General features: G+C 35.2%; 1 protein-coding gene across 10 annotated transcripts in view; it reads right to left on the reverse strand.

The window, feature by feature from the left end:
- Nucleotides 1-12,779, reverse strand: part of p120ctn (adherens junction protein p120) — a 360,526-nt gene that overhangs the window by 28,111 nt on the left and 319,636 nt on the right. For 9 of the 10 annotated variants that reach the window (XM_081761305.1, XM_081761309.1, XM_081761302.1 and 6 more), the window contains 3 exons: nucleotides 7,894-7,911; nucleotides 5,569-5,711; nucleotides 159-411 (listed from right to left, as the gene is read on the reverse strand). In XM_081761305.1, coding sequence (XP_081617431.1) covers nucleotides 159-411; nucleotides 5,569-5,711; nucleotides 7,894-7,911 — 414 coding nt within the window. The remainder of the gene's footprint in view (nucleotides 1-158; nucleotides 412-5,568; nucleotides 5,712-7,893; nucleotides 7,912-12,779) is intronic. The other variant, XM_081761303.1, reaches the window with a different exon arrangement.

Consider the following 12,779-nt stretch of genomic DNA (forward strand, 5'->3'; position numbering starts at 1 on the left):
ATTACAGTTTGTGGTTACATTATTGGAAAGGTTCTGAAAATAAAATCTTCTCCCTCATTGGATCTTTGTCAACTCTGAAAGGCACAATAGTGTACAGATTTTTGAACACTGATAACAAAAAGCAACAATTTCAATAATAAAAAAATCGTTTGATTTACCTATGAGCTCCTTGTTCCGCTGATCAATAGCTAAATTCCTAAGAGCTGTGGCAACAGCACAAACTACTCGGTCCACCTCCATTCTTAGCAATTCAACAAGAACAGGAAGACCTTTTTCTTTGCGCACAGCGGCACGGATTTCAATGCTTGGCTGCCAATAACAAGCGGCCAGGTTTTGAAGAGCACCCGCCGCAGCTTCCAGAGTTTCAGGGTTTGAGCAGCTTGACAGTAATGTGAGGTAACATTGAACCACCTACACAAAAGAAAGAAAGAAAGAAACATTAGTCGCTACTCAAAAACACATTTTAAACATTACCGCCGACGAAAGTAATAAGGGAAACACATATAAGTTAAAATAATACCCAGGGTCGTATCCAGAGGAGGAATATCAGGTTCGGACATTCCTGCAAAATTTCTCAAATTTATTAACTAACTCTATCGGCTACGGAATCCACACATTCATGGCCACAAAAATAAAGATTTTATTATCATATTAGTTAAAATATAATTAACTAACTAACTCTATTGCCTATGGAACCCGGAGGTTCAATGCTGCGTTCACAAAAGCTCTCCACTGATTTCTATCCTTAGCCAACTGGACAACTGATTTCTGTCCAGTCTATACTTTGTATTCCTATTTTTGCGAGATCCATTTTAATATTGTCCTCCCATCTGTGCCTAGGTCTTCCTAATGGTCGTTTGGCGATTGATCTTCCAGTTAAAACTTTGAAAGCGTTCCCACTTTCTTCTATTCTGGCTACTTGACCGGCCTACCTTAGCCTCCTAGATTTGACGACCCTAACTATGTTTGGTAAACAGTATACATTATGTAGTTTCTCGTTATTAAGTTTCCGCCATTCCCCATTCCAGTTCCTCTTGGGTCCGAATATTCGTCTCAGAATCTTGTTCTCAAATACTTTCAATCTGCATTCTTCCTTCAAAGTAAGTGACCATGTTTCGCAATCGTCCAGTATAATATTCATAGTTATCGTTTTATAGATTTTAAGCTTCAAATTCCTCGACAGAATTCGAGACGACAAGATATTTGAACTGAATAGTAACACGAATTCCCTGCTTTTAGCCGACATTTAATTTCTTCGTGAATATAGTTTTCGTCTGTTAATATTGATCCTAGATATTTGAAAGTATCCACTTTATCAAAAGTATTACACTAAAGAGAATCAAATAATAGCATGCTCCATTTTGGACTCTCAAACAAACCCAGTCCTCACCTACATGTAGATGGAGGATGAATTTAGACTTAAAGCGCATCAGAAGTGTCACATCATGTTATAGACAACGAAAATTATAAATTAGACACTAATATGCATCGCTTGTCGGTATTTTGATGTCACCAGCTTTCACACTCCCCACGCTGATGTGTGTTAAAAACCCAAGTTAATCATATACCAAAAAATCATCAAATTCAGTGCAGCGGTGTAGAAGGAGCTGGCCGTCAAACATTATTACATCGCATTTTTATTTGCACAGAAAATGCCCCCTTTCTTCTCTTACTTCAAAACGAAAATTTTGAAAAATAGTGAATATGTCACCTTATTTTTAATGAGGAATTCATATTCCAAGTGTATTTTTTTTTTTAACTTCACGGGCTCGTGATATACTATTAGCATCAATTTTGATCCACTTCCTTCCCCTTTAGATACGCACTTTAATCGAAGTAACATGATAAAAATACAACCTGAGGTAGCTGATAACTATATTCAGAAATCTATTTTAAACGGTTCAACTTCTTTCCTGTGATACAATCATACACAAAATGTGTTTCTCTTTTATATATTAGACTTGATGAAATATCCCCATCTATACTGGGAGAGAATGGTTTTGTCGAAAATATGTGAACCCCTTCTCCCTTTATATATTTTAATAACAGTATAACGATAAAAAGTTCGTAATGCCATGAGGCTGAGTTGGAGTTAAAGGGGAAGACCTAGTCTGTATACAAATAAATAGCTGTTGGGTTATATATTCTCTTAGTAACTATTTTCTAATGAAGTATATTAGGTGACATAGTGTAGAAACTATTCAATTCGTAAATGTAAATAAATAAAAAAAGAAAGTGACTTCATGCTTCCTGAAGCACCCGACCGATCTCCATTAAATTTTATAGTGATCTTTATTATCAACTAATTTTGAGAATATTCATTTTATTTTGTGCAATGGAAACAAGTGCGTTTCGTTTCATTTCTGCATTTTCTTTCTTGATGGGAACAGATCTGGTATTGTGCTCTTACAGACTCTGGTAATACGTCATGATAAGGCTCCAGCTAATGGGAATACATGTGCACACGAAATGAATAAAAATTCGTATGTTATGAGGGGTTTGGGACTTCATTTTACGCCTGGGTTCTAGACGGTGGGGCTTAGTGGGAGAAGTGGAAGAAGTGAAAGACTATTCTGGAAGATGGCGACATGAGAATTAGACCTGCGTGATATAATATCCAATTTTAATTTGATACTGATATTCTTTTCTTACCCTTTGTATACTTAATATAACAAAGTATGTAACTGTGAAAACTTGTCAAATATACTCAAGTTGAATTGCAGATGCATTGGATTCATTAATTCCTTCGTCGCATCTTTCGTGCGTAGTCCGCCTAGTATAAGTTTCTTTATGCTATACTTTCTATAATAGAATGAATTGCTGAAGTATATCGTTTTCAATATAACCTGTAATATAGTGGTTTATTGTGGTTGTTTGGTTGGAATCTCATCACAATTAGCGGGGAAACAGCATTTGTGAGTGGATAGCTTTGTATGTATTCAAGCCGATATTAGCGAAGCTTAGGGTGACCAGATTCTGACAAGCGAAAAGTAGGACACACATAATAATATATGATAGTTTACTGTGTCGGCAGTACGCATGTCCTTATTTCATTTAACGTTAACCTTAAGTTAATCATTCATTTTAGTTAAAAAAAAAAAAAAAAAAAAAAAAAAAAAAAAAAAAAAAAAAAAACACTGAGCAAAAGTACTGAAGAAATTCTACGCAACTTCAAATGCTTTGATGAATGAAAAACAGTAGTTTATTTTTATGAACGCATAGTAAAACTTCGTGTTGGGCTAAAGATTTTCTTTTATCGATTTTCGGAGCGTGAGATTATTTTAAGGAATGAAGAAAATTTAGACCAGCACGAGGGAACTTCTACTTATCTTGTTAGCATCACTGTCGTATCTTGAAGTAGAAATCTTTCCTACCTTACCAATATCTCAAGAAGCCCTTCTCAGTAAAAATAATGTATTGGAAAACAATGGTTTGTTGATTGTTCTCCTTTCCTAATTTTTCGGAGTGTTATAAAACACAGAGGTTCATCATTCAGAAAAAAAAAGTGCATGTGATTCAAAATGTTGTGAACAAAGGATAAAACATTAAAATATTGCAAATAAGTTACTGTAAGTCAGGACATTCCGCAGGACATTTTAAAAAAGAAGGACATTTCTGGATTTTCTAGGCGTCTTCGCAACAGGCAGGACAGCTCTTTAAAAAACAGTACCGTACTGCGAAAATCAGTACGTCTGGTCAACCTAGCAAAGCTGTCAACGCACGGATGCTGAATGGGATTTCAAGTTCGATTCCCGAGCTTGGTTATCACGTTGGTTTCTTTTGCCATCCGCAGCAATCATTATAATTTTCAACATAGATGAGGTTAGGGGCTAGGATGTGTTTTGTTATTTCACTTTGACAGTGCAGCTTAGGGGAGAGGGAGGAGGAAATCGAAAATGGTCGATATTTGTGCAAAATTCATAGTTTTCATACTCGCTGAGATGAACAGACACACTTCCGATGCCGTTTCAATCCAAATTCAGCCCAGAATAGTAACATTTAATTTTTATTTACATAGATTATTTTCTGATTTTGGATTATATTTTCTTTGTTTCTATCCTTTTAAGAGTGTTTCAGTTATAGCAAAAAGTAACTGACTAACGGAACATATCACTATTTTTTCTTGTTTTAACCAAGGGAAACGGGTAACTGACGATAGTTCAGTCTTCTCCGCAACAAAATTTCAGCACCTGATTGTTTCCCCTTGATTTATTCCTTTGCAATATTTGTCTGTTTGCTTAGATGCTTAGGGCCTTATGCAGAGTCGTTCTGACGCATGATTAGCGTCATATTAAAAAGACTTAGTTACTGCAGGAAACATGTTAGTCGAACTCGTTCGTATGGCACTAATCACACGTCAAAACGACTCTGCATAAGACCCTTAGTCTTTAAGTGTGAAATCACGCAAGAGGAACTTCCACCTTTAATTGGAACAATGTAGTAGCTGTTTAATAAGGATTCTTCTGATGTTCTCCATGAACTCTGTTAAAATGCTTAACACAACTAGGAACACATGTGGGTTTGGTTCACTTCAAATAAACTCATCCTCTTTCGGGGTAGAACGCTGACGCCACGATAATAATGTATATACCAGTAGTTCTTCCGTCATCTTAAAACTGTATACTATATTCATAACTTAGCAGATTATTTTATCTTTCATGTTGTTTTAGAAAACGTACAGTTGACAACGAGGGTGCGCACAAGATATCTATATAAAATTCTAAATTACAATACCTTCTTTTGTTCTCACCAACAGAACACTAAAAAACAAAATTATTTTCTTTCTAGCGCACCTATATATCGTAGAGTCCCGATTATCCGAGCTAATGTGGACCGGATCTAACTCGGATAAGCAAAAACTCGCTTAACACGGATGAATACATAGTTTGGTACAGTATATATTATTGTTGTTCACTGAAGATTTCTCTTTATTACATTATTTATTATTACTGTCTTTATTATTTTCATTGGACATACAGTACAGTACATACATACGTACAAATTGAATTAACCATAATACAGTAAAGAAACTGCAGGTTCGATATTGATACGTATATAAGTAAAACACAATAGAAATAAAAGTACTGTTTAGCGGATACATATGAATCCTTTAAAAAGTTTCTCAATCTTCTGCTTCATTACAATCTGCCCCATTTTTTGGCCATTATATTGCGCAGACGTCGCAACATCATGTCAGCTGGTGTCGTAGGGGGGCGTTGTCTTTATGCCAACTTGTTTTTTGCTTTGTTGCTGAAACAAAGGCTTACAGAATGCTTATCGTTGTAACCAGACTAGTTTTTAAAATATATTTTGTTTGTTTGGATTAAGCTCGGATAAAACGGAACCTCGGTTAATCGAAACTCGGATAATCGGGACTTCACTGTATACAAATATTTGAAAATTCTCAGTTTCAATAAAGACAGGCACATAGAAAGAAAGAATTCTCGAAGAATAAAGAATCTTGAATTTTCGTGCACGAACACTTTCCGAGTACTTTTGTTATTATCACTATAGTTATGCTAGGCCTATTGGTTTGTGTACTATAACACTAATGGACCAAAGACTTACCTCAGGTTGCCAAAGTAGTTCCATCCCCCTCACAGGTTCAGTTCTTTGAGTAGTGCTTCGACTAGTGCTCGCCGTTTCTTTCTGCTGAACTGGCTGGGACTCTTTCTTCTTTTTACTCGCTCCAAAGCAACCCAAATTGTCCCCTGCAACACAGAAACAACGAATCGTAAGTCACTCGAATAAGGTACAGACATATCACAACCAAGCGATCTAATTACACAAATTTTGAGAGATTTTGAAAGAGGCATCACTTTTATCTCAGTTTCTTGACTGCTTCGTGAATCTGCTGTTCTAAGCCCGTTTTGATAAAAACAGTGTGAGCTTAATTTTCTTGAAAGAAGAAGAAACAGAACGTGAATGATAAATCTGTACTTACAAAGTAATTATAATTTAGTTTTTGATGCGTAATAACGCTATAACTGAGAACTCTGCTTTGAAATTACACATTTTAATCTCCTATCTATTTCCTTGAATAGCAACTGCCAATGTGGTCTTATTTTGCAAAACAGAATCGAGTTGAGGTGAGCTGATTTTGAGTTTAACGTCCGCGAGGCTATATCAAACGGGACCTACTGATTAACGTGGAATCCGAACCACATGAGCTCCCGCCGGGAATCGGACCCGGGTCTTCCACGCCAAAGGCATGTACTCTAACCTCTTAGCCACGAAGGAGCTCAGCAAAACAGAATCGAAATTACAATAGAAAACAAGGAACAAAAGCTGCAATTAGTAAGGTTGGAGGCAGTTTCTATTAGTATTTGTTGCAGCATTAAAAACAGTTCTCTGTCATGTCCAGAAGGAAAAATTTCAATGGGAGTTTTACATGTTATTAGTATGAGAGGGACAAAAAGAATATAGTTTTACGAACTAGCTGAACACAGTTTTTATCAATTCTTCCCATACTTCACTTCGACAAAGTGACGTTCCATACTAAACTCTATATATTGGGTATCTTTTTAATGTTATACTTTCGGCAGTAAGTGGATTCTTCACATCAATAATATAAATAATCAATGAAAAGTTAAGAGCAGTACTTAGTTCTTTTCGCACGACGCACAACTCACGAAACTGAGACTATGATGTCTACGATATAAGTACGAGATAAATAATAATAATAATAAAAAAAATGGCCATAAAATTTAAATGAACTGAAATGAACAACTGGAGAGTATATAATATGATTTTTAAAAATGTGCACTTTAACAATCTATCATCCTTTGAACACGACAGTCACGTTGAGATTTACTTTTCATTTACTATTATGCATGCCACACAATTATTCTGACTACGTGGAATGAACTACTAAAATTTTGGTTCAGGTACTGCCCCTACAGCTTTCATACTTCAGATTATCCTGGTTTCCATATATTATATATCTAATTTGTTAAATTCACTGCCTATGGACGTCCAAAGCAGTATCTTCTTATCAAGCTGTATGTATTATTAAGGTATCATCAAACTCACTAAACCACTCTTCTACCTTAGGACTGACAAATGTAATGTAAAAACAAGAAAACGTCATTGACTCCAAATGCACAGGGCGTCTACAGAGATAGTAATCTCCGTATTTTCTGTAGCCTTCTAATCTCTAACAGCCTTAAACATTTAAGGTATTAGAACTACTTAAGAATGTAGCTCTCCAATGCACAAAAACACACACTTCACAGGTAACCTTACAAAATTTGACGTTACAAAATATATGCCTAGTAATGTACACCATTAAAAATCAGTTTTGAATCAACACAGCGTAGCTAATTAAGCACGTAAATTATCATTGCAGAATTCCATCACACAGGGCTCGTGATGGTTGAAGCTTGGAAAAGAATAAACGCGTATGTGATCCAGCAACACGTTTAATATGTTTCACCTGTAGACCCCCTGTCAAATACAGCATAATAAAAAACACAACAATACAAAGTTGTCTGTTAATCTTTCAGTTTGTATAATTAAATAATTGTATTATGTAAATTTCAAATAAAATAGTCTACATAAATAGAATATCATATATATACTGTATATCTTTATAGAATTTAACTGAGAAAATATGAAACAAATGTTTCTTGAACTAAAATTAATGTTATAAACACATAAAGTGATGTATTTACTTACACAGTGTTGCACTCACTACACTTCCATAGTCCACAACATGCACATTTTTCACATCAAAATGCAAATTGTAGCAAACAAAAACAAAAAGAAACGTGTCAAAATAAATCTAGCATTTTTTAACATTAAATAAAACTACTCAAAAAAGAAAGTGGATCTATTCAACTACGATTTTGTTGTTGTTGTTGTTTCTGATAAAGACATGTTACAAATTCTTACCTTGACAAAGACTGTATGCTATAAAAAATACTTCAATCAGAAAGCAAAACTAATAATAGATCTTACAGAAAAACTTAACACTAAAAGATCTCGTTATATACATACGCTAAAAGCATATCGTTAGTCTTATAGTAAAGAAAGCAACCTACGCTATACCTAAATCTACATCTGAAAACTAATTGTATTGTTGTACGATTTTGCTATCTAGAGTTTTAGGAGGAAATGGAAAGCAGGAAAGCTAACTTAATAGGTGTTATTGATAACAAGGACTGAAAGCGTGCACATTACTTCTCCCCTTTTCCGAAAACTGCATCTGAATTTGGCATTCTCATCTTTAAACAGTTCAACTGGTCTCAAATTTTGCACGACCATCAGATCTGTCGGAGCCACGATTAGGAAAAACAAAAACCTCAAAATAGCACATTCATAGAGGAATAAACATTAAAAAAAACTTCGTCCGTAGGAGTCAAATAAGCGAAACAACGCCTATACAAAAGCAATCACTCATTTATGTACGTTATTATTATTATTATTATTATTATTATTATTATTATTTTAGCGTTGTATAACTTCTAGGACACATACAAAAAAATTCATTCATACGGAGTACAAGGAAATTATTTAAAGTTTAGCCGCTTCGCCTATTATTTTACCCACAAGGATATTAATATATTTGCTTCTACACATTTGTTTTTTTTAAAACCGAAATTTAGAAAGCTTTGCACGGTAGCCTATTATTGAACTGATATGCAAAAACTAGCCATTTCTGCCCATCTAAAGAAATTCTGATTCTATCGTTTCGCATATCACATTCAATCAATTTGCTAATAATATCGAAGTTCGCTCTGCAGTTATTGTAGCTGAATGGCTTCTCTCTTGCCTGTAATAAAACTCGAGAAACCAAAAAGATATTTCGTAGTTCTCTCGATGTAATAATAGAAAGTACCCTCAGAACTTGTTACTTAAACAAATTGTTTTAACTAGCTGTACTACGAACTATATTTTGTGCAGGGTTGGCAAAAACTATTGTTTTTATTAAAAAAAAAAACCGGGTTTTATGGTTTAAATAATTTGCTCTATGTATTCATATCATATATGGACAGAAATGATTTTGTTTCGCCTTGATGTTATTATGCAACAACCGGGTTATGCTGGAAGGGGTCACATAAACTTAAAGCGGAATAAAAACCGCTTCTCGAGTTACATCCGAGAGAAATTGTCCTCCATTTGTACTCGGAACCAGGACTAATTTGCCAGAAATGCGATATGTCTGCCGACTCACTCACGAAGGAATCCTGATAAAAATACGTTGTACTGATCTTTACATGCTTCTTAATATAACTGTCGAGAGTCATTAAAGAAAGACAAAAAGATAAACAGTTGCCCAAGTGAAACAATTATACAGAATTACATATGAACAATTTCAAAGTACTACGGAGTACAGAAGAACTAATTTAGTTCAAGTTAGTTAACAACGACTTTTATTGGTCCAAGTTAAAGAAGTACAACGACTTAAATTTGCATATCATTAAGAAAAGTGAATAAAGATACGAATTATTTGAGTCCAGTTTGGCTCAGACTCATTTATACATAAATAGATACCAAATATACTTCTCATTTCAATAAATGCCTCTCGTGGGGTTCGTGTAACCCCCTCCCCCCACACAAAAAATACGACATTTCGATGTATTTTATCAATAGTAAACATTATTGAAACGAAAGAATATTTAGAATTTTTCTTTGATTGCAATTACATAAAAAAAAAAAAAATCACAAAACAAACATTCGTAAACTCAAAAGTTGCTTTTGTGGTATAATCTTTTCGAGTAATGAATGGGTAAAATACGAATAATATACGGGATTGAAACGTGATAACCCACAAATATGTGTTTATCAAGATTTTACGAACACTTACACTTTTACGAACATTGTTTGTTTTTTGGTTTAAACCAGCCAACCCTGATTTTGTGTTCAACAATGTGTCTAAGCAAAAACCGAAGACACTCTTAACTTATCCATATAGGCAAAAACTAACTTTTTTAGAGCCTAATGTTCAAATATTTATTTACATTACTGTTATCTGAGTATCTATTATACCTACTCTATTTTTATGTTACCCCATCGATTATTAACACACCACCTCCCTACTCATTACTAAGTAAATCATGCAATACCTAATTTTGAATTTGTGCATTGATTACATGTCTACTTGTGATTTGAGTTCAAATTTTATGACCAATACTAAATCAAAACTACGTGCATGAATATCACAGTTTACACCGAAGCTTTTACAGCAAATTTGTACCTACTTTGTTATACAACTACTTTGATTTTACTGTATTTATTTGTTTGATATTATTAACGACTTTTGAGCAATTTACAAGCGTTTGTATTATCTTTCCATGACCACTATATCAATATTGAAAAAATGGTATCTAATGCATATACAATGCACAATAAAACCGTTGAGTTGAGCACTCTTTAGGATACACAAAATTTTTAGCATTGTATTAATTATGAAACCAAGCTGTACCACTATGTACTATATCTAAAACTACGTAACTGTGGTCATATCTTCGTGACACCAATCAGACGTATCACTAATGACTAGGCTAGCAATACATAAACTTAAAATATAAAAATCTTCACTTATTTTGCTACTTTAAAATTACAATTTAATAAACAGAAACACACTTATGACCACAACACATTCAACAATTTCGCTGAAATCGACAAATTACATTGGGACACACAATTAATATTTGTAAGACGCGTTTCTTTTTCTTGTCACACTTTGATTACCTTTGCATTGTAATGAAAGGACCCATTGATTGCACAATTTATCTCCTTGAGCTAGACATTGTAAGGGATACATTTATTCTGGATGCAAAATTGACCTAAGCAAGGAAACGCCACTTATCCCTATCACTGTACAACGCTTGATTTATGTACACTCATGTCCAAAATTATTGTCGCATATCTATAACCGTCTTCTTGTAAGAATATAATTTGATAATGACTTTGCAGGGTACTTTTAATACTGATACTATGTGTATAATCGGGAAATGTATATTTCTGGTAAATTTCATAGGAAAAAAAATTAAATAGGAAAATTAGATTGAATAAAACAAAATGTTGCTAAATGGACAAGAAAGTTTTATTTTCGTTTTATTGTTCTTATTTACTACTCTTGCCACATACATGTATTTGCCGATTATACACATACTAACATTATAAGAAATACCGGGTGAATTTGTTATCAAATTATATTCCTAACAACATATTTTATAGACATGCGACAATAATTTTGGACATGAGTGTACCTTATTTAATTCCACCAGGAAAAACTGGAAATAGATGAAATTGGTAATGCTAAATGTATGGAAGATTTTCTGACCACCATTTTCCAAGAACTTAATCGATCAAAAAATTTCGCATCAAAATCATGTGAATTGTATTTGGTCTAGGAATTAATTCGTGCGGGTGGACAAGAGATGGCGCAACGAACGGAGCGTCCCACAGTTCCGTATATCCACACATGTGTTGCAAACCCCTGTCATCGCGTATCGTTCGTAGTATAGGGCAGTGGATTAAAGCGTCAACAACACCAGTTTGTAGTTAAGTGAACATGGCGCAATTTGTGCCTGATAAAGTGTTTTTGCGGGGTCTCCTGCTGCATTACTTTAACATGCAGAAAAGTGCGACTGAAAGTCATCGTATTTTGGTGGAAGTGCATGGTGACCATGCTCTAGCTGAGAGAACGTGTCAGAAGTGGTTTGCACGGTTTAGAGGTGGTGATTTCGGCTTGGCAGACCAAGAGCGAGCTGGACAGCCAAAAAAATTTCAAGACGAAGAATTGACAGCATTGCTCGAGCAGGATTCGTGTCAAACGCAGGAACAACTTGCAGCAGCATTAGGCGTTGATCAAACAACAGTCTCCAAACGCTTGAAAGCCATGGGAATGATTCAAAAGATGTCACATTGGGTTCCACATGAATTGAAAGACAGAGTCGTTGAAAGACGAAAAACCATTTGCGAATTGCTGCTTCAACGACAGAGCAGAAAGGGGTTTCTGCATCGAATTATTACGGGTGATGAGAAGTGGATCCATTACGAGAACCCTAAACGAAAAAAGGCCTGGGTGAAACCAGGTGAACCAGGTCCATCACAACCAAAACGAGATATTCACTGTGCAAAGGTTATGCTGTGCATATGGTGGGATATGAAAGGTGTGGTGTACTATGAGCTGCTGCAACCGGGTGAAACTATGAATGGAGAACGTTATCGACGACAATTAATGCGTTTGAAGCAAGCTCTGGCCAGAACACGACCAGAATGGGAGAACAGACATGATAAACTTATTGTTCAACATGATAACGCTCGCCCACATGTCGCAAAACCGGTCAAAACCTATTTAGAAAATGTCGGATGGGAAGTTTTACCCCACCCGCCGTATTCACCAGACGTTGCTCCTTCGGACTACTACTTGTTCGATTGCATGAACAACGATTTGATTGGACAGCGGTTTACTTCTTCAGAAGATATCGAAACATGGGTCTCTGACTGGATCGCTTCCAAGGATGAGGACTTCTTTCGCCACGGAATCCGTACATTGCCTGACAGATGGGCGAAAGTGGTGGCTAGCGATGGACAATATTTTTCTTAAGGTATTTATGTATTTTGTGTTTGTACTACAGCTTCAATGTGTGCGTACCAACCGCACGAATTAATTCCTAGACCAAATAACTATCATCAGTTCACAAAAATATGCCTTTTGTGGCTCAAACATCCTCGGACTAATATGATTAGAAAGAATGGAAAGAGTCTTGGATCCACAAGAACAACACAAGAACAAGATCAAGACCAATCGTAAACATCCGACTTCT

The sequence above is a fragment of the Thermobia domestica genome, chromosome 6 (genome assembly GCF_964235325.1).
Source record: "Thermobia domestica chromosome 6, izTheDome1.hap1.1, whole genome shotgun sequence".
Taxonomy (NCBI): Eukaryota; Metazoa; Arthropoda; class Insecta; order Zygentoma; family Lepismatidae; genus Thermobia; species Thermobia domestica.